Source organism: Acipenser ruthenus, chromosome 5, assembly GCF_902713425.1.
Source record: "Acipenser ruthenus chromosome 5, fAciRut3.2 maternal haplotype, whole genome shotgun sequence".
NCBI lineage: Eukaryota > Metazoa > Chordata > Actinopteri > Acipenseriformes > Acipenseridae > Acipenser > Acipenser ruthenus.
Window position 1 is genome coordinate 36,995,986 of NC_081193.1, and position 22,901 is coordinate 37,018,886.

The 22,901-nt window shown below is 38.1% G+C and overlaps 1 protein-coding gene across 6 annotated transcripts in view; it reads right to left on the reverse strand.

Annotated features, from left to right (window-relative positions):
• Positions 1–9,097: 9,097 nt before the first annotated feature.
• The window catches only part of LOC117402749 (utrophin-like), a 251,345-nt gene continuing 237,541 nt past the window's right edge, over positions 9,098–22,901 (reverse strand). For 5 of the 6 annotated variants that reach the window (XM_059024118.1, XM_059024119.1, XM_034004181.3 and 2 more), the window contains 3 exons: positions 18,658–18,766; positions 18,204–18,290; positions 9,098–14,857 (listed from right to left, as the gene is read on the reverse strand). In XM_059024118.1, coding sequence (XP_058880101.1) covers positions 14,841–14,857; positions 18,204–18,290; positions 18,658–18,766 — 213 coding nt within the window. In that variant the 3' untranslated portion in view covers positions 9,098–14,840. The remainder of the gene's footprint in view (positions 14,858–18,203; positions 18,291–18,657; positions 18,767–22,901) is intronic. The other variant, XM_059024120.1, reaches the window with a different exon arrangement.

Genomic DNA, 22,901 nt, shown 5'->3' on the forward strand with positions numbered 1-22,901 from the left:
TTTAAATCTTCAAAGTGCACATTGCATAGTTTTGCCCTTTCAGCCTTGCAAGAGTTACAAAAAGATACATTTTTTTCACATGCCACAAGCACAGCTCCTGCTTACTGGCAGAATACTATTTTGGAGAGTTGTGGGAGAACTGGGCGAGATGTAGAAACAGTGTTTAGCTTCTAAATTATTGATTTAGCCCTAGATTTTTTGTTTTGTTTTCAAGAAAATGTGCATCTGTGTGTATAATGCATTAGTTAGTGCATACTTTATAGTATCCTGCTTATTACCTGATACAGTGCAGTATTGAAAGAAATATGATTTTATTATTTTATCTTCAGGGAGTTGCAAGAAAGGTGTGTCTTTCAGAAACTGTACATGCTACCAGGTGCAACTCCTGTTGACTTGTGGAAAAGTCCTGAGAGTTGCAGGGGATCGATGCAGAAAGGGTGTGTGGCTTCTAAAATTATTCACCAGGCTTGGTGGTCCAGTGGTTAAAGAAAGTGGATTGAGACCAGGAGGTTCCCGGTTTAAATCCCTGCTCACCCACTAACTCGCTGCATGTTATCCTGAGCAAGTCACTTAACATACTTGAACTCTGTCCTTAGAATGAGATGCAAAACCAAGATCCTATTGTAAATGTTCACTCCCTCTGCGAGTTGCTTTGGATAGAAGGGTCTGCTAATTAACTTGGGTTTGTGGTGTTTTAAAGGCATCTACTGTTGATAGCACTTTCAAACAATGTTTATTCAATAAATAATTGTTTAAATAATCACAAACACTTTTGTTTGCTTTAAATGATAAATTAACTGCATTGATGTATGTGGGGAGCATTTGCACCCCTTTTCCGATTATTGTTGCTGACAAAGTGTTAAGTTTATCTAAAATGAAAATCTACAAAGAAACTGTCATGTATTCATATGCATCTGCAGTACAGTGGATTTATGCCTGTGCAGTCCTTTCTGAAAATGCATGGATTACAGGAAAAAGGGAAAATCATCAAACAAAGACTAACATCCATTTGAATAAATCAATGTTATGTCATATTCAATTATGCATCTTAAAAGGCAATTTCTGTTTGTAGTATTTTGAGAAGATATCTTTGCAGACAGATACCACCCTAACCTTGAGAACTGATCCAATGAGAAAGAGATGAAGACAAGAAGCAGACAGGAATCCAATGCTGCCTGCTTAATGCAAGTTCATTTATTGATCTGTCATAATATATTGTATACACCAATCAGAAGGACGACCCCCCTTTAACCCATTACATCAGACGGGGAACAGACAGTCACTGCTAATACGGTAGTGTCATAATCGATTACGGTGACCCTGCTTATTCCTGCAACAGCTGTAAAATAAGAGGAGAGGTGGTAGGCTCATCATCTAATACGGACTGCCTTGTCTCACCTTCTATAGGCCAGGGCACCTGCAAAACTTCAGTGGCCCTCTTAATCAGCAGTAGAAGCTCGTCCAAAAGGGAGAGCTTAACCACAGGGGAATCGCTGTCAGATTCCACATCCTCAGACGGGAACGCCAGCTCCTGTTCGCCCACCTCGTCTCGTCACTATTTACAATATACATTTACACAAAAAACCCTCTTCATGCGCAGGGCTCCTGCCCTGTCACAGTGCTGTGTACACTTACATTGTTGGGTAATTTACACAGTAAAACAGGTTTTGCATTTTGCATTAGCACTGCACGCATGTGTGACGTTACTAAAGAGCTTGATCATGGTGGATAAACGGTTCAGGATATGTGACAGGTGGATACACGACAGACTACTGTACCAATGCACTTATTGATGATATAACTTCGGTCATAATCTTAGTAATAAATCAGTTAAATCTTTTTTCAGTTAAGATTTTTTTCTTTTTTATATTCTTCTCAAACACCAATAATCACTAAAGTAAGCACATTTTTACAGCCAATCACAGTATTTGGGTCATTTGCATATTATTTCACTTTGTTTATTCAGACATACCAATAGGAATGCTCCATATTAGCCCTTTCCCATCATTTCATATCAATGTTGTAAAAATTGAAATCTGGAGGGTTTTGGGCCAAATCTACAGTTTTTTTCAAACTGTACAGAGGTTTTTTTTTCATGATCTGGCAAAACTGCAGTCTGGCAGTACCTTGCTATGGTTTATTTTTCCAATTCCCAGTAGAGCAGACGGCGCCTATATATTGTTTACGTTTAGTCACTGAAGTGGACTCAGAAAAAATAAATGGACTCAGGGCTGGGCCCAGGTGCAGTTGCGTCCCTTGCTTACTAAACCCATCAGAGGAACAGATTAGTGAATAGGAAAATAATCCTCAAATTCTATTCCCACAGACTTTGAAAATGGAGGCACACGTGCATCGTGCAGTTGTGTTTACATAAAACACTCCGCAGAAAAAGAGTCAGGCAGTGCTGGCTTTTAAAAATGCACTGCTCCTATTTTCTATACACCATATTTTGAAAATAAAGCATAGGGTATTGTTATTCCAATCTGACCTGTTTCTATTGTGGATCAGATGACCAAGAGGGATCTATTCATTTTCATTTTATGCTGTAAATACAGTATCTACTCATCATCCAGTTCATTTAAGTAATAGAACATGATAGTGTTACCTGCTGAGAGTATTAAACCGTGATTATTTCTGTCAAACTCTGTAAATTGGCTGATAATAGCTGAGGCACTTGTTATAACAGCTCTCCCCATATCATGTTGTGCACTGCTACAGTTCTGAGATATTATGGTGCAGATAATCACCAGGACTTTTTGTAAATAAATAGACACTGTATATAAAATAACAACCAGCAACCAATAATGCTTTGATACCAAGCTTGCCTAACTCAAAATGGTCTGTCTTTTTTTTTCTCCTCCTCCTCACCACCTAATTTCCATTTTTATCCCATATTTTAGCAAAATCTAAAAACCTTAATTTATAAGATTTTTTTTAAACGTTCTCACTATCTGTACACAGTCAAGCGCTTATGTTCTACTATCAATAGCTTGCATACAATGAAGCCTAGAAGTCTCATTCTTGTGTTCTGATCTCATTACCTTGCATACAGTATGGTGAACCCTATCTAGTACTTCTAATTAAATTATTATTTAATATAATTTTAATAACCATTTATAACTATGTTCTTTGTTAAGTGAGGAGCTGGGGTTTGCTAAGCTCTCTCTCTCTCTCTCTCCTTATCCGAGGGATGTATGTGTTGTTGCAAGTAGATGGTGGGGTACTAAAGACTCAAAGTTGGAAAAGGCAGGAGAGGGGCTGACATTGCTAACTGTCTGAAGTAACGTCAAATGGGAAGTATTGCAAAGAATTAACCTATTATCTGTTACTCTATCAGGGCTAGTTCATAGACTATAGTAGTGGTGAATTTATCTGTATAACTTTACCTGGATGTTAATAATAAAATCTGCTTACTGTAATTTGAAATTGTTTGTTTTCTTACACCTTAAAGTGCCATCTTTGTTTTGGGCGAAACCCCGAAATGACTATGCAAAAACAAAAGTGCTGAAACAACCCGTTGCTTAATGATAGAGAACATTATGTTATTATCATAACCCTGGTTCCCTGAAATAGAAATGTAACCATTACTGAATGGGATATAATCTCTAAAGCTGCTCCTTTAAGAGCCCTGTATGCGTGAGATGTCGTCTCTGCCACCAGGAGATAAATACAGCGACTGCTGCTTTGGAGTGAACGTGGCGATCTTGAAGGTTAACGGTTACGTTTCTATTTTAGGGAGCCAGGGTTATGACGATAACCGAACGTTCCCTTTCAAGTACAAAATTCATCCATTACCGAATGGGATACAATACCCAAGCCGTCGCAAATGAAGGACTTGCAGCATCGGCAGATGTGCTAAAAAGGAAGATAAACTGCCTTTAGAATTCTAGCCAAGGACCAAATAAGGGTCCATGGCATATAGTCCACAATACAGTGAGGGAGAACCCTCATGCAGTGTAAACGTTTAACACCAGAGAGGTGTGTGGCTAACTACCCTAGGACTTAAAATGGAACACAATAAAAATGTGTTAAAGAGCAAAATTTGTGGCTGATCTAAACACTGGTCCTGAAACCAGGGTTCTGCTGATCTATGACATTCAGTAGGTAGAATCGAGTAAATGTATGAGGTGTGGCCCATACTGCAGCGTTGCAAATGTCTGCGACAGATATGCCCTGGAATAACGCCCAAGAGGTGGCAAGGCCTCTTGTGGAGTTGGCTAGATCCTATGCAATCCTGACCATGTCTGCAATCCACCTTGACAGCTGCTGTTTAGACAGGGCTTGTCCGAAGAACTCTGGGTGTGGTCAACATAATACGCTGGTGCCCTAACTGGAGAGAGTGTATAAATCTAGGACCCTTCATTATCAGTGAAGCAAAGAACAGGCACAGTAACGGCAAAGATACACTTTGAATGTTCTCCGGTCGAAAAGGCTCCTGCCAATTAGACAGCGCAGTGTAGCTAAAAAGCCATTAACACTGGTGTTTCTGTAGTACAAAAAGCTGACTGGAAAAAAAACAGACAGCAAGCACAGTATACCGTCTGTGTACGAGGCAGACCTAGTACAAGCAGACAGCCTATGCGCACACTGGGTTTCTGAAAGAAAAAAACTTGAATTATTCAAACTTGCTAAAATAATTATATTATATATATATATATATATATGAAAAGGCACTAGCAAGAATTATATCAAATCATGAAGAGCCGAGCAGCAAGGGAGAGTGTGAAACTTAGCCGCAACAAGGGACTGAATCCCGGGGATGGGGCGGGGTGAGCAGCTGGCTTTGCACGTCACGTGGTAGGGGTGTAGAGGGTCAATGAAGCACTACGTAAATTACAAGTTGCGCACACAGCACTACCCTGTGGGAGCTGCGCTGCGGGAGCTACCCTGTGGGAGCTGCGCTGTGTGAGCTGCGCTGTGTCAGCTACCCTGTGGGAGCTACGCTGTGTGAGCTACCCTGTAGGAGCTACGCTGTGTCAGCTACGCTGTGTGAGCTATGCTGTGTGAGCTACCCTGTGTGAGCTACGCTGTGGGAGCTACCCTGTGGGAGCTACGTTGTGTGAGCTATGCTGTGGGAGCTACCCTGTGGGAGCTACGCTGTGTGAGCTACGCTGTGTGAGCTACCCTGTGGGAGCTATGCTGTGGGAGCTACGCTGTGTGAGCTATGCTGTGTGAGCTACGCTGTGGGAGCTACCCTGTGGGAGCTACCCTGTGGGAGCTACGTTGTGTGAGCTACCCTGTGGGAGCTACCCTGTGGGAGTTGTGCTGTGTGAGCTACCCTGTGGGAGCTATGCTGTGTGAGCTACCCTGTGTGAGCTACCCTGTGGGAGCTACGCTGTGGGAGCTACCCTGTGGGAGCTACCCTGTGGGAGCTACGCTGTGGGAGCTACCCTGTGGGAGCTACGCTGTGGGAGCTACCCTGTGGGAGCTACCCTGTGGGAGCTACGCTGTGGGAGCTACCCTGTGGGAGCTACCCTGTGGGAGCTACCCTGTGGGAGCTATGCTGTGGGAGCTACGCTGTGTCAGCTACCCTGTGGGAGCTACCCTGTAGGAGCCTTCGTTCTGCAGGTATATACTCTTGGGTAATGGATACATTTCGTATTTGAAAGGGCACTTTGAAAATGATGAAAAGTTATACATTTAACTGGATTATGATTATTTACTCAATGGTCTAGCTACTTAGATGATGCTTTTAGTAAGTTTACTAAACAATGTGTTGCAAAGTCAACTAAATTGCTTTCGAATAAATGAGCGGTGTCCTGCAAAAACTTGATCTCACAAACATTTCAATTTCTGAAAATTTTGTTGGCAATAGGAAGCAAACACAGGTTATCTAATGAAAACTAAATTAAAATAAAATGTGGATTCTGTCAAGACACCCAACAAATATGAGGTCATCAGAATAGCTGTTCAGAACTCCATAGTCTGCTGACAGTTTATGATAACCTGGACAAACACAAAAACTGAACACCTGCCAAAAACAAGATATTGAACTGAAGTTTCTCAGCTAGAGCTTTGTTAATACTAATATTCTGCTCAGCATTTCTCCTTTAAACATTAGGTACTAAAATAACATTGCAGTAGGAAAAGTAGGGTTATTGTTATTTATTTTTTAAAATGTAAGAATATGCTGGACTGTATATTTACTCATGAGCAGGAACTCATGAGCCACAAACCATTTTGACACATTCAAGGTCAAGCCTTTCAATTTGATGGAGTTCTAATATATCAGAATATACAGATGGTTTCATTTAAAGTTCAGCTACCATTTGTAATAGCATGCATTGCTTAGCGACTAATGATGTTCACGATGACCCATATTGATGGCATAACTTAAAAAGGCAAACTATCCTGAAATGGCCTATGGGTAACATGATGAATACAGTATATAACAGTCACTGCAGTGCACTCTGCAACATGGGTAGATAGAGTTGCGGTATGTTTGTCTAGTCTCCCTGTGACCTTGACAGTTGTGTTGTCATTATGGAGAATGCTTTGTATATTTGCATCCGAAAAAGAAACAGCAACATTTATTACAAAAAAAAAAAAAAAAAAGTAAAAAAGTAACAAAAAGTTAAACTAGAACTGCCAGGCAGTTTTACGGCTTCCAAGCTCAGTACCAGTTGGACATTTTGGCAAGCTGTAGCATTCCAGCACAAGTGTCAGCAACAGATCAGTTTTATGGAGCAGTTTCAATTCAAAATACTGCATTAGTTCATTATCTCACAATGCTTTATAACTTTAAACACCATAGTAACCAAGGTAATTCTTGAATAGAGCATATATGGGCTCCTAAATGTGTTGTATAGTAACCATAACCCTATGTGCACTGTAAGAAGTTATACACTAGTTTTACCTTTGACCTTAGAGGTCAAAGGTCATAGGCAAGGTGATTTTTGGAGAGAGTATATATGGGATTCTACTGTGTTATATAGTAACCATTAACCTATATACACTCTGTAAGGACTTATAAGCTAGTTTTACATTTGACAAAAGATTTTGAAAGGTTTTTAAAGAAATACGTCAGGCGACCGTCTTGCTTTTCGCACAACTACCATTTTTGAAAAAGTCAATTGTATTGACACAGGGATGATGCTTGTCAACTGTGGAGTTAATCAACTAAACCGTGTTCAACTGAAGCGGTTTTAAATGCAAGAATGAAATGTAGGTCTGGCCCCCATCTTGTTTTATGAAAGAACACCATTTTGCCATATTTGAATTCCATTGTCCCCAGGATGATGCCGACCAACTTAGGAGCTAGTTGGTTAAACGGTTTGCAAACAGAAGCAGTTTGATGTTTGGGCACATTTTGGCGAATGTGGTGGCAGCCATTTTGATAGTAACATTTATTGCAACAACTTCTGCTTCACAGACTTGAAGCGGGTTTGGTTCCTGATGAAATATGCAAAGTTTCAGATCAATTGGTTCACCGGTTCTCAAGAAGAAGATTTTGAAAGGTTTTTCCAAAAAATGTGTCAGGTCGCCATCTTGGTTAACTCAGGAACGCAATTTTTTTTTTGCATCTGAGCTGTAATCTACACGGGATGATACCTCCCAAGTTTTATGTTGATTGGTTACACCGCATGCGAAGGAGCAGTTTAAAGTTTTGGGAGGAAAAACATCAATAATAAAATAAATAAATAAATAAATAAATCTTTACAATAACAATAGGCTTCCCAAGCCAGATTGAAAGCCTAATTACTACACATTTCAATATTTATAAGAGTGACCTATTATGCCATGAAAACCCCAGTTCACACCCATTTTAATTTTGTACTTTCACATTACCTTATTGATTTATGCTCTGAAAGTCTTAACAATATGATAAATTGAATGTTAACCATTATACAGTACAGCACATTAGCTATATTTCAGAAACATTTGATATCCAGGTGAACAAAACAAAAATGTGTCAGACATTATTTACTTTGCTTAGCTTTGTACTATAGCACACGATGAATGAATGTTTTTGGCTTGCAATGTTGTATTGTTTGGGACCAGCTCCTGTTAGTGATTTATTCTGAGTACTGATCAGAATCTGTACGATATTAACTATTCCTTGCCTGATCATTAAAGGTTTTAATACCCTTTCACATCCCATCAAAACTCTGAAATCAACCATTAGAATAAATAGAGAAAGCTCTAAATGTTTAACTTGAATATACTCTTAGCCAATTTTTTCTTTTTTATTTCCAGATGATCATCTGCAATATACTATACAGTACAGGTCACTCATGAAGACATCCTGTAGTGGTTCAGGATATACATTAGGCCAGGGTCCGGATCAGGGAAGAGTCAATTGTACTGTATCTTTTTTTCCCCCATATATACTCCATATAACCACTACATTACTTGAGTAACTCTGTGAAAAACCAAACAATACAGAAATATATTCAAGCATGCATTTTTATGCAAAATATGTAGCATGAAAGAAGTCATGTTGAAACTTGAGACTACTATTATTCCAAACAATACACAATTCAAGAATATTACTGGCATTTATATACTGCTAAAAATGCCCTTTTGTAATGCAGATTGAGAAGTTGTCCCAAACATGGTCCATAGAAAAATGGCAAAGCTTTGCCAGTTAATAAATTCCATTAAGATAAAGCCAGTTATTAAAGGCATAGGACCTTGCTTTAGAGGCATTTTTTATGAAAAACATCAACTTGCTCTTTAATTATACTTCTTTACTCATTTCTGTCTTTCAGTTGCTGCTAAGTGGCTTTAATACTAAAAGATTATAATGACAGACTACATTTTTTCCACTTCAATTAATGTCTGATTAATTGTGATGTTACCTCACTGCTAATGGGCATGCCATTTGTGTCAGCTTTAAGCCATTATGGGTTCCACTTCCACCATTACCTTTGTGATAATGGATGTCAGCACTCGGACAAAATACATCTCATTGCAACTCTGGATTCCAACTGTCCTCAGAATAAATGAGAAATGAAATGTAGTTTTTGGGGGCGAGGGCCGCAAGCATACTCTACACTAACTGTTCTGTACAAAGTCAATGTTGTGCTATCTTTTAAAAAAAAATGTAATCACGTACTTCAAAACACAGGTATCAGGATTTAAAAACACACAATAATTTGTTTTAAACTTTTTTTTTACTTTCTTTATTTGGAATTAACATATGTAGCCATATTAGACGTAGTCTGATCAGTGTACACTACAGTACACACCTCAAAATGACAAAGTTTCTTTAATAAAGTTTACTACGTCATCACCCAAGGGCACAGTTGAGGGAGTTTACAATAGTGTTAAGACTTGTCACTATATCGATAGAATAGCACAGAACACATCGCATACGTTGTCAGGAAAAGGCTAAAAGGTCAAAGCAAAGTTGATACATATACGAAACTGTGGCTCCCTATACGAGTGTTTTTCTACTCCAGATCATCGGTCTGTGCAACAGCCTGTAAGTCTTTTGCGAAAGTCAACAAAATAGAAACCATAATACTAATTGTGTCGGAGGTAGAAAAGCAGTCATGGCTTTCTTCTGATTAAAAACATATCTAAAAACACAAAACAAAAAACATGCGCACAAAATCATATTGGGCCTCCAAAGTTCATTTAAAAAGAGCACGTATTCCGTATTACTATCACTATGGTATTTAAAATGACATTTATATAGGCACAACTGGAATTTCAAAGAGCCTGTTTCAGTTTTGTAATTATTTAATACGTTTTATGATTATATATATAATCTCAGGGTTCTTCCCAGGTCTTTTCAGCCGGGCAAATCCGATCCGCCCGTCTTGCAGATGCTACTGTGCCTTTAACAATAAAGATTGATTGTGATTCTAGCAGACTAGATCAGTTGCACGTTGCTGGGTGAAAAAAAAAATATTGGAACCACATGACAGCTGTGTTACATCTTGACACAACATTTAACCAATCAGAGAACTGAAGGGGCGGGTTTTCTGTGTTAAGCACTTGAGGCTAAAACGTTGACTGCTAAAATAAGTAACGATTATTTTCAAAGCAAAAATAGTGACAGTGAATGCAGGGTTTTCAAAATAAGCCGGCGATTGGTGCAATCCACCGCCTAATACTATATTTGCACCAGCTACTTTATTAAAAAAATATTAAGATTTTCGGGTATTATCATTCAGTCAATTTTTTGTCGTATTATTGTACCATAAGGTGATATATAGTACATAATAGCTATACACATGCACCAAAAAAAAAGCTTATTTCTTTTGTTTTGATATCGTAAAAATGTACCCAGGTGCTTGTGAGAGATATTGGTGGTTCATGTATAGAAGCTGTGTATGCCAAACACTTGTCAGCTGATATAAAATTACAAATGCTTAAATGCAGAGGTGCTGGATTATTACAGTCCGGTTTCATGCAACAGTTATGATGGTGTGTGAGTACTGTTGTGCAAAAAAACGGTTAAAATGAACAGCTGCATTAACAAAATGTACAACAGCGAAAAACAAAAATAGACGTGCATTAACAAGTGAAAAGGTTACCTTTTTTTTGTGTGTGTGAACTATACACCTACATTATCTTTCCCCTGTCAAATCATAGAGTGCCTAAATAAGCACAGTAATTTACCATAAAAAAAACAGTAACAAAAAAGAAAATGTAGAACATAAAACAGAGCAACCAGACAGTCAACGAAAGAACACATTACACTGTGTAACAATTTTTTTTTTTTTTTTGTTCCTGGGTAGTAAGTGTTATTTCCTAATTGCTTATGCCTCAAAAGTATAGAAAATGGCTATTATTCCCCACAAACTTTGCTTTTGTGACAAGGACAGTGATATTTTGAAATTTACCTATTTTCCAGAACATTCCAGATAGATTCAGTGCTGAGTAAACTTGGAGTAACTTCTAGAACTTTCCAGTAATATAAATAGTAGTATAAGTACAGGGGCCTTAAGCCCACCAGTTCAGTTTAGTTCCAGCTGCCTAAGTGGATATATATCTGCATTTTTCTGAGATGGCATCTTGAGGCTGCAAGCATCTGGCAGACGCATTTTGCTATGTCTGCGGCCAATTTATCAAGACAAGAGCGAAAAAGTACTCCGTGGAAGCATCTGCCAAGATGTGTGAGGCCTACAAGGCATATTTCGGCATGCCTGTCGGGGATCAAGACAAACCCTGGGCACCTCATTTCACCTGCGAGCACTGCAAAAAAGAAGGTAAGATGGACAATTGTTGCTCGGAATTTTATGTTATAAAATTTGTTAAAATTTTTAAAATTGTAAAAGTTTTTCATTTTAAAATGTTTTACAATTTTCATATATGAAAAATGTTGCGAGAATCTCTTACACATTAGTAATGGGTGAAATAAATGTATTTTTGTAGGATGGTACAGAGGGGAAAAGAGAGCCATGAAGTTCGCTATCCCAAGAATTTGGCGGGAAGCCACTGACCACTCAAGCAACTGCTACTTCTGCATGGTGGACCCTTCCAAACGTCGGACTGGCAAGAATGCACCTGCTATCACGTATCCGGACCTTCCTTCATCCATTGCCCCGGTGCCACACTGCCATGAGCTCCCTGTACCCACTCCTCCGGAGAGAGAGCAGCCGTCTTTAGAAGAGAGCAGCAAGTCAGAGAGCGAGGAAGACGTTGTAGATCCAGATGACAATTTCAGAGGTGGAGCTGAGGAGAGAAACCCATACTACCAAAACCAAAAAGACTACTCACTTCTAAATCTTTTGTAGTCATTTTTGTATTACTTTAGTATAAATACATGTTAATTTGGATTCATATGTTGTTTTTTTCTGACTTTGTGAACGAAAAGACACAAATTCGCCCGTTTTCTTATTGGAAATAGGTAAATTTCAAAATATCACTGTCCTCGTCACAAAAGTTTGTGGGGAATAATAGCCATTTTCTATACTTTTGAGGTATAAGCAATTAGGAGATAACACTTACTACCCAGGAACAAAAATTGTGTTACATAGTGATATTCAAATTCTTTATCGTATTATATATTTAAGGTAAGGCAAGTTTATTTTTCCCGTTAAAAGTGCACCTGGATATGATGTTCTGCCCTGTGTGTGTGTGGATATATATGTATGTATGTATGTGTGTATGTATGTGTGTATGTATGTGTGTTAATATATATATATATATATATATATATATATATATATATATATATATATATATATATATATATATATATATATACACATACACACATACATACATACTTGTCAAAAGTTTACATACCCCAATGGAAATGTATAATTTCTAGAAATTTCTCAAACAAAGAATTCTAGGAAAAATCTTTTGTAGCAAAAGTTTTGCTGTTGTGGAGGAGGAAAAAAAGTTACAAGAAATAGTTGTCTACAATTATTTATTTCAGCATTTTTTTTTGCAAAACTCCAAAAAAGTAATTAAAAAGTATTCATACCCTTTGATGCTATGATAGTATTGTCTACAAGGTGCTAGAAAGAAGAAATAAGGTTCTTTCACCAAGAACAAGTAGAAGAATTGTGAGGAAGGTTAATAACAATCCGAGATTGACTGCCAAAAATATTCAAAGTCAATTGGCTGCAAGTAGGCCTGGGGTTTCCATTTCAACCATAAGTCAAGTATTGCATGGTGAATATCTCAATGGTCACAGGCCAAGGAAAACGTCACAAGGACAATCGCTTAAAGTTTGCAAAACAGCTTTTGAATGATGTATATAAGTTCTGGTCAAAGATTTTGTGGAGTGATGAAACAAACAAACAAAAAATCGAGCTATAGTCGTTATGTTTGGAGAAAGTCTGGTGAGGCATACAAAGAAAAGAACACCATACCTACTTGTCAAATGGTAATATCCTTCTATGGGGCTGATTTTCCTCTAATGGCACAGGAAATTTAGTTCCAATACATAGTAAATGGATTCCATAGCATGCCAAAAGACATTAGACAATCATCTGAAACCTTCCGCTACCAAAACTTGGTTTAAAGCACACAATCTACTTCAGAATGGTTAAAGAACAATAAAATCAAGGTTCTGGAATGGCCTAGTCAAAGTCTCGCTCTAAATCCGATTGGGAATTTTTGGTATGAGTTGAAGAAGGCTGTGCGCAAGAAGTCCTCGGAATTTGAATGAACTGGAACAATTTTGCGTTGAAGAATGGTCAAAAATCACAAAAAAATCATGCCAAAAGCTCATTGACAAATATTCTAATCGTTTAAAAGAGGTTATTATTGCTAAAGGTGCCTCAACTAGATATTAATTTAATTTTCCTCATCAGGGTATGAATACTTTTGAATTAGCATTTTTGGAGTTTTGCAAAAACTTTTGCTACAAAAGAGTTTTCTTAAAGTTATTTGTTTTTGGAGAAATGTCTAGACATTATACATTTCCATTGGGGTATGTAAACTTTTGACTACAACTGTGTATGTGTGTGTTTATGTTTATATGTTTACACACACATTCACACACAGATAAACCCGTTTTATATCACCTTGCTTAATATCATACCCCGTTTATTATCATGATTTTTCAAAAACCACTCGCCATGCACCATAGGTTCTTTGAGAAATTACCTCTCTTAATCATCTCACAAACCCACTTATTGTCATGTTTTGTGCAGCCTGTCAAATGCTGCGTGGTCAGGCTTTACTAACCACAGGATATAATTAAATTTCCAAAGCAACTAACAACCAATAATCATCTCGGCTGATAAACTGACATTTTGTGTAGTCTGTCAAATGCTGCATGGCGTGGGCAGTCTTAACGAGGACACAGTTAATTTACAAAACCCCAACATCACCAAATTTTTCTTTAACATAGTCAGTATTCTACAAATTCACACACACACAAAAAAAAACCACCTAATTGATAGCTCTCATCAGTCGACAATTCATGCCTTTTTTAGATAATGACACAAACTGTTTTGTTCCAGTTAATAACACAAAACATATTTGTCCTGTAGTAAAGTATATGCATTTGTTTAAATATAAAGAACTACTAAATGTACAGTATTAAAACACTGCTCTTTAATTCACTGTTAGTTTCCTGTCTTTTTTTCTCGTAATGCACTGTCATAGGCAAACGTGAAACTCGGTTTATATCATTCATGACCCGTTTTATATCAAGAACTATGCACAGCACTGATGATATAAAGCTGGTTCATCTGTGTGTATGTGTGTGTAATATATATATATATATATATATATATATATATATATATATATCTATATATATGGGCTTGAACATACTAAGCATACTGTATATCAAACTGACAAAAGCATTTCTGTCATAACAGATACCATAATAATACACTCTACAGCACACCATCATTTAGTATGTGCATGCGTGCACATAACAAGGATACAGGGGCTTTATATGTATATATGAAACAGTTTAAAATATTTTTACACAGAACCCTTGCAGTTTTCAAGAACACTGTTTCATCCACACCTTGTCATAAAAAGGTAACAACGTTAGAAGTGAAAGAAAGCCATTTTACAGTGTTAACGCAAAGCACTGAAATGTATAAATGTAATAGTTTAACCCCCAATATACAGTATCTAAACCGTACTCAGTATAGCAAAAAGGCACATATAAAGCCCCCTCCTCCAATTGCTGCATATTCAAACAAATCACAAACAAATGTTTAACCAACTCTGAATCTACAGTTAATAAATTTACAATTGCATAGTACAAGAAAGACAAAATATAAAATGCTGGGGTCCTGGTCCTTGTCTTTGGGTCTTCAGTAGTTCCCTCCTTTGACAGAACACTTAAGCGTGCAGCTCATGAGCCAGAAGTTTCAATGCAGTCTCCATTCTTAGCAAATACATCTTGTCTTTATAAAAGTGGTTCGTCCACTGGAGGGTGTGCCTTGTGTTCCACTTCTAAATGGCTACGACTTCACATAACCTAAACAGGTGGAAAGAAAAAACAAAAGCATTACTATTATTACCGATCATAATAGTCTGAATTCTCCATAACGGCTAACCCTGTGGTTATCACTGGAAACAATCTCCTGCTGAAGTATAAAGTATTGTTTTGTAAGACACTCTAGTAGAAGTACTAAAAAAAAAGCTTGTACAATTCTTTGAGAAAAGTTTCAGCCACAAGGGGTTATACATTTCTTCCAATAGTTTTTTTTAACAGCAACCTCCTGCTAAAACAGACCCCCCCGATGAGAAGTTTTGGAAGGTGGACATTCCATTCAAAGACATAAGGATTTTTTTTTTATTAGTCTCTGGAATCCATAGCAATATCTTTTAAATGAGAAAAGAAACCGTCAGCAGTTTGCCTATTAAACATTAATAGCTACTTTGGACTTCTTCTGTATAATAGGGCAATATATTAAGGGGGCATAAATCTCATGCTGACAAGAATTTAATTATATCACTGAATAGAAGATAAAGGCTAATTTATTTGTACTTTTTTGTGATGGTAAAGTTATCAAAGCCATATCTTCAATAAAACCAGGGACATTTTTATTACTAAAATAGAATATAAAAATGTGTATTTACACATTGCTTTATAAAAGATATATAAAACTACAAATATTGAGAGAGAGAGAACTACTAACTACATGAAAATAAAGAATGCAGTTAAATTAGATTCAACCAACTCATAAGCCTGCATTAGTCCACACTGAATTCAATTTAATGTCATTTATCTAAACCGTCACTGCTGGCCCGGGGAGTGGGAAGCAGGGGTGCAGGGGGTGCAGCAGCAATGATAAATCCTGCTAGTTTTGTAAATATGTGCACTGGACTGGACACAAATGATAATAGAACAATCAGCACTTTCCCAACAGGGGCAGGACATTTTATAAATAGCACTGTTGCAATCTCACGAGAGTCAGATAGTAGTTGACAAGCATTAGAAGCTTGTATACAGTTGAACGGTTATTGAAAATGTCCCAAAAAGAATTTATTTATTTATTTATTTATTTATTTTTTAATTCTTAGCGGCACCACATGTTAAAATCAGCTTGTCCCAAATGCCGTTAACTGAGGGTGCTGCTTTGTGGATCAATACTAAAAACACATGTACACAGTGACAATCAATCTTTGGAGCCTTCTGACTGTCCTTGTCAACAACGACTACAGTAAACTGTTCAACCTGTTTTTACAAGTAAACATGTATAAATTGCAGTATTTAAGTAGATTATAACAGTATACTCTAGTTTTTTTATTTGTTTGCTCTAAACGTTTCATGGTAAGCATGTTGTAAACATTGTAGCAATGACTTAAAACAGATAAACAAGTGTTGATGCTGACTTTGTTTTATTAACATAAAAGCAACGAATGCATGGCTTCCATCATATACAGGGGTTACAGTTTTGTTCAACGGCTTTCAGCACCCCCACTATAAAAATTGTTCCAGGGAAAAGCAATTAAAGAAGCCTTGTAATTTGTGATGCTGTCAGAGCCCTGTCGCTGAGCAATTGTGTGCAGCTGGGATGCGGTGCTGGAGACGTATTGCTAGGCAACCAATTGAGCAGTTAGGCTCGCCTGACGCTGAGCTGATCGGGAGGTCCGGATTGGCTGGGAGGCGTGTCCGGGAAGGCTGGGCACAGCTCAAAAAGTGTCTGTGCCACAGTTCGAGGCTACTGCACGGCCATTGCTACACAGACCGGCGCTGAGCTAAAGCTTGCGCTTTGTTGATTTCGAGAAGGAGAGCATCCGCTCTGCAGGATTAACTACTATGAAACCTTTCAACTGAAAGACGGTGTTCGTGAAGGCACTGCCCTGTCAAGGCCGTTTGAAGAGGCAGGAGTCGCCATGAGGAAGCTGGGACTCCGGGCGCCCAGAAGTGGGTTAGTTTAGGGGAGGTTGATCCCACAAAAAGTGTATAGAGAGGGTTTACTTCGAGTAGTAAGTCCCTGGAGCAGAACGTTCCTGTTAGTGGGACTTGCGCTCGCCATTTGTGTGGCAAACTATTATTTTGAGCTTTGTTTCGTTTTGTTTTCTTTATTAAATGTGACACTAGGGCTACCACTGCTGGTACCCTAGTGGCAGCACTGTTGAATTAAATCTGCACGCCTGTGCAGCGTGTCAACACCCAATGCCCTGTGTCTGCCTCAGTATTTTTCAGTGACGACCCACACACGTAACACTGCACCGTTACAGATGCACTAAAATGATTCTTCAAAATTACTATAGAAAAACAAGCGGACTGGCTTCCTCATTTAGATTATTATTAAATCTAAAACTTACCTGCTGTCTTGGAGCAAGGCTCGCTGTTGCTTTATTTTAATAATAATAATAATAAAAAAGACTGGTTAAAGATATATACTTTTTTATTGCTTGTAAGCATTTTAAAAGAGACTTTAAAACAGACTTTTAGCACTTATGCATGTTGGAATTGTCTTGCTGAAAACCACTTGTCTTGCTGAAGACTCAATACAGTAGCTAATGGAAGAAATACCTCATGACAAAATAGGTTTTAGATAAGAGGTTCACTTTGCCCTTCTGCTGCTTTAAGTCTGTATTTATAGAACGAGACGCTCAATATTTGCGGGCAGGAAAATTAATCAGATATCAGAATGACACTCCAGAAATATAAAGGACTAATACAAATGGAAACAAAGGATGAGTCCTCTAAATAGATTTGTGTCTGTAATGATCACCTTGTTCCATCAGCTATGTTTATATTTAAGTGCTTCCTATTAATAGCTTTCCATGTCATCACATTTAGTGATGCATAAATTGATCTTTCGTTACATCAATCATTCGTTTTAGGCTGCAACAATTCTGAACTTAGGAAAGATTAAAACACGGGTCTCTACAATAAGGAAACAAGGGCATTTTGAGATGGCCAGGGTATTTGTTTATAGTAGCTCCAACACACTGACCCATATAATTTGGTACGTTGAATTGTCAGAATTAAAGCGCTGCTAGTCTTTTATCCTAACCCAGTGGAGTTTTTACAACTCAGCTGAGCATTGCAGGTACAAAAAACAAAACAAATAACAGCTAAAACCAGGATGGATCTGTACAATACTCTATCAAACTCCAGCTGGTCTTTCTACACCTGTGGAGAAACCTTGGAGGTTGGTTGTCCATTTATTTATTTATTTTTACACTATGTAAACAGGCTGAGCATGAACAACAACAACAACAAAAAATCATAAAAATAAAATTGAGAAGAAAATGTTTAGAACTTTCTGTAGCTCTACATGGTGCAAGTTGGGATTGCTGGTATTGAAAAAAGAAAAAAGAAACATGTTGTCCTGTTTAATAATGGAAAGGACCAAACTTACGACTACATGCAGGAAAGGTGTTATTGATTTGCTCCATGACATCTGCCAAGGCTGTGCCGGTATTATGTGGAGGGACTAACAAGTCACCTGTAACCATGACAACAAAGAGAACAAATTCAACCCCAAAATAATTTGAGGAAATACCTGAATGTAAAAAGCACCTTAAAAAGTACAAACCACTTTAACAATCATTTCAAAACATTTCAATGCAGCCTATTACTGGGAAATAACAAACATTATTATTACTATCACCATAGTCCATGAAGAAACAATTAAATCTACGAAAATATTAAACAATTGAACTTCTCTGCAAAAAAATACATTACAAAAACATACAGTATTAGGGATACTAGTGATAATTCTGAAAAGCTAAGCCAAGAAATACAATGAAAAAGCACCTTGACACTATGATATGTTTATGTACTGTATGAATACACATTATGTTTGGTCTGACCTGCCTGATCCAAGTGTGAGCCAATATCCTGATTCACTGAGTAGTTGATGAAAGAATGCTGAATGGGAGCAGAGGACACAACTCCATTTATTTGGAAATCAGTTTCAGGCTGAAATTTAAAAAAAAAAAAAAAAAAAAAAAATTAAAAAAAACCACAACACCGTTCAATTAATAAAAAACATCAATTGTATGCTCCACTATGTAAATTACGACAATGTAGATATACAACTCAATATTGTTTGTCAGAAACTATAATACTGAACAGTGGCTTAAAATGTGTTGGGATACACAGATAAAGAATTAATATTGTTAAAAACGTATTCATGTCAGCACAGAAAATCTCAATGTCTGTGTTTGTCTTCTTGCGGGATATCAGCTTAATTCCTTTCTTAACTCAAATGACTCCTTATCAGTTAACCCTTTGCGGTCCTATGTCGGACCAGGTCTGACATTACAATTTTCCCTTTCCAGTCCAATGTCGGACCCTGTCCGACATCATTAAAAAGATGTAAAGCACAGGTCTGCAGTCGTTTTTTCTCTGGAAAATGCAGAGAAAACCATTTAATGGCCAAGTGAGACTGATATGAGCCGAAAAAAAAGGGGGGGCGTATCTGAGCAGTACACATAGAGCCGGCACCACAGAGGTAACACGGACATAAACAAACAAAATAGCTGCTTCTGCATCCAGCGCTCAAAGAATATGCAGAGCTTTTTAAGATGTTATGGTAATAAAATAATGACTTGGATTGATAAAACGAGTGATCAGGAGATGATTTATCAGTATGCACGACTATGAAGAGGTATGTGAAAAATACAGCGAAGAAGGGGTGGAGCAGGGCTGGAGATGCAGTACTGAGTGTCCTGTTGATATGCAGGGGCTTTTAAACCTGTTTTACTGTGAAAAAAATACTTTTAAACAGTGCGTGTAAAATAAACAGCGCGTCTGAAAATAAATTGGACCCGACGCCCCTGAGACGCACTGAATAAATGGACCACAAAAGGTAAAAGAATATGGAACCTTTACTGTAGAACATATGCACCATTTTTCTTTGCAAAGTTATAGAGCTGATTAGTTGATCCTTAGATTTGCTATTTTATTCCTGCAGCCAGACAATGAAGTCCTTCACATAAGGATGAAGCTACTCTACAAGTAGATGTAAAGGCAAGTCAAATGCCTCTACCTAAACTCAAATGCCAACTAATGAGAATACAACATTTTCACACCCATACATAAGGCAGCATCCGTATACATGCACCCATAAACCGCCAATTCTATTAGCACGACTATATCACTTGTTAACACAGACTGAGATGGAAATATAGCAGTGACAATGGAACTCACGCTGCAATTTTACATCAGCTTGAACCAATGGAATAATAAAAAATTGGTTGACAACTATTGACAGCATGCCATAACCATGTTGGCAAGGTCTTTGGACTTTGACTTCCTGAGTTAAGAGGGTAGGATAAGGCATATAAATTAAATAGGGCAATGTTTGCCTGGCTATGCCAAATTAAAAAATATTTTACTCTTTATTTCATAGAGAAAGATCCAGTAAGGTATCGGTCTTGTTTTCAACAAATATCAACAAATATTGTTTTCAACAAATATTGAGTATTAAGGGTCATGAATTTTAGTACAGACGCTCCCCGACTTACGAATATTTTACACAAGTCAGAAACGTATATATATACACTGTACAGTACGTACTATATATATATATATATATATATATATATATATATATATATATATATATATATATATATAAAACAATTATAACAAAAACATTGCATTTATCTTAACACTATCACTTGGTCGCTTTCCAGTCATGAAATAATAGGGTGAACTAACAGAAATACAGTATCACTGAAATAACACGATGCCACGAGTATCCGATCAGAAACAATAAGAACACAAGACTGAGAGGCTGTGAGAGCGCAAAGCCTTCCCTTGTAGGAGATGCTACTGCTGTATTCCTCCGCACACCGCACTACTTTGCATTTCTGTACGCGAAGCAATATTTTCCGCAACTCAAATTTTATTTATACCTTATGGAACTTTTTGCATAAGGTTGAATTTGCGTAAGTCGGGTCTTGTGTAACCAGGGGAGCGTCTATAAATAACAACATGACTGGTTTCCTGCAAGGAATGTACCTTTTTTTACTCATGAGTCAGATGCACAGTTAAGATATTTGCCATCTAAAACAACTCCAAAAGTATATCATATGGGGAAAAAAAGCTTTCCTCTTCATTTGTTAATTTATATACTGCATTTGCGAGTGGAGTTACATTGCTTTTATAAAAAAACATGCTTCAGGTTAGGCATCAAGAAATGCTTAAAACAGTCAGTCAAAAAACAGATTGTTGACAAGCTTGAGGGTGCTACTTATAGCTAATTGTCACATGCTGTAAAATGCATACTTAATGGAACCTTGAAGGTACACATTATGCATGTTCGAGGAAAGTAAAATGCTGAAGTAATTAACCTTAAAAACTGTTATTATCATAATACTTGTGGGCTAAAACTGAATCAGAAAGTCATTAGTGTGGCTCCATGAAAACATAATAAATAACTCCTATGCTTGTGTCTTGTAAGGTCACCATTATAGTTTTACTTTGTTGTTCCTTGCTGCATATTTTATTCACTTTCCAATTTTACTTCGAAAACGTTAGGTTATTATCATAACCCTGGTTCCCTGAAATAGAAATGTAACCATTACCGTATGGGTATTTACCTCTGAAAGACCCGAAACCTGAATAACATATATCAAAGCTGCTCGCACAGCCTGTGACACAGTCATGGCCCACACCCGAGGGCACAAAAGTACTGCGCTTGCAGACCTCCGCGTAATTTTTTCTTCAAGGCTGCTGTAATCATGGACGCAGCGACCTTGAAGGTTAATAGTTACATTTATATTTTCAGGGAACTTTAACGTGGAGGGGGATTGCGTCAAAAAGGTCCTGCAAAAACTGTAGTATAACTGCCATTGGACAGGTAGTGGGGTCAAACCCACAAGGCAGGCACCACGTCTGAAAGACAGCCCACTTGTACCCGTATTGGGAATGCATTGACTGACATTTTGCAGGGTATCAATAACCCTATTGGACAGACCCAAATCACTCAAATGCAGCCGTTCAGGGGCCAGACCCAAAGATGCAGGCTCAATGGGCAGGGATGCCATAAAGTCCCCCATGCCTGACTGAGCAGGTCGCTGCGCTTGGGGAATCTCCATGGCTGGCCCCTCAGGAACTGCATCAGGGTTGAAAAAGATTATCTTGGGCCAATAAGGGGCTACTAGGAGCAACTTGGCATGGTCCTGCCTGATTTTCAGACACAGCGGGAGCAGGGCAAGTGGTGAGAAGGCATCCAAGGCATCCACTGCCAGCGGATTCCCGCCTCCTATTACGGAAAACCAGAGGGGATAGTGGGTTGATTCCTGGGAGACAATGAGATCTATCTCTGCTCTCCCAAACCTCTCCCAAATGAAGTTCACCACCTTGGGGTGAAGCCTCCACTCGGAGGCGCTGGGAACTCTCCTTGCGCTACGCCGAGGCATAGTTGGGCAGGCTGTTTCCACCAAGACAGCACTTATAGACAGTGACAAGACACTGTAAAAAGGCGGTCGCGGTTCAACGTCGGCTGAAAAACTCTGCTGTTAAACTAGGCATGCAGAGGGCGCATGCGCAGGAGACCCAATGGAAGGGTTTAGGAAGCTGCTGCCATCAAGCTTAGAAGTCTCTGGAACGTCATTACCGTGAGCGCTCTGTTGACCTGAAAGAGCTCTAAACAGACGGCTATTCTCTGCACTCTGTTGTCCACTAGAGTGGACAGCATGGACCTGGAGTCCAAGCACATTCCTAAATATGAGGCTGTCTGAGAAGGCGTGAGCTGGCTCTTCGCATGATTCACCATAAGGCCCAACCATTTATCAGCTTATTTTTTTCACTACAGTACAGTACGGGTCCACCGGTTCGTAGTCATCGTAATGGTGATGCAAAAGCAGTCACCAAAATGGCAGCAAGATACTGTGGATAAGATTGCGAGCAATCACAGCCAAAGCACGTATCTTGGTCCTGTGCCACGCTGCTGTAACCAGCAGCTGTGCGTGTAGTACCTATATAAAACACAGAAATATAAAACACAAGAGAAATGTTTTTCCATAAAAAACAGTATTTAAACAATTACTGTTAATATCATATAAACTTATTTTATTTTAAATGTATGTTGCTGGATCCCTGC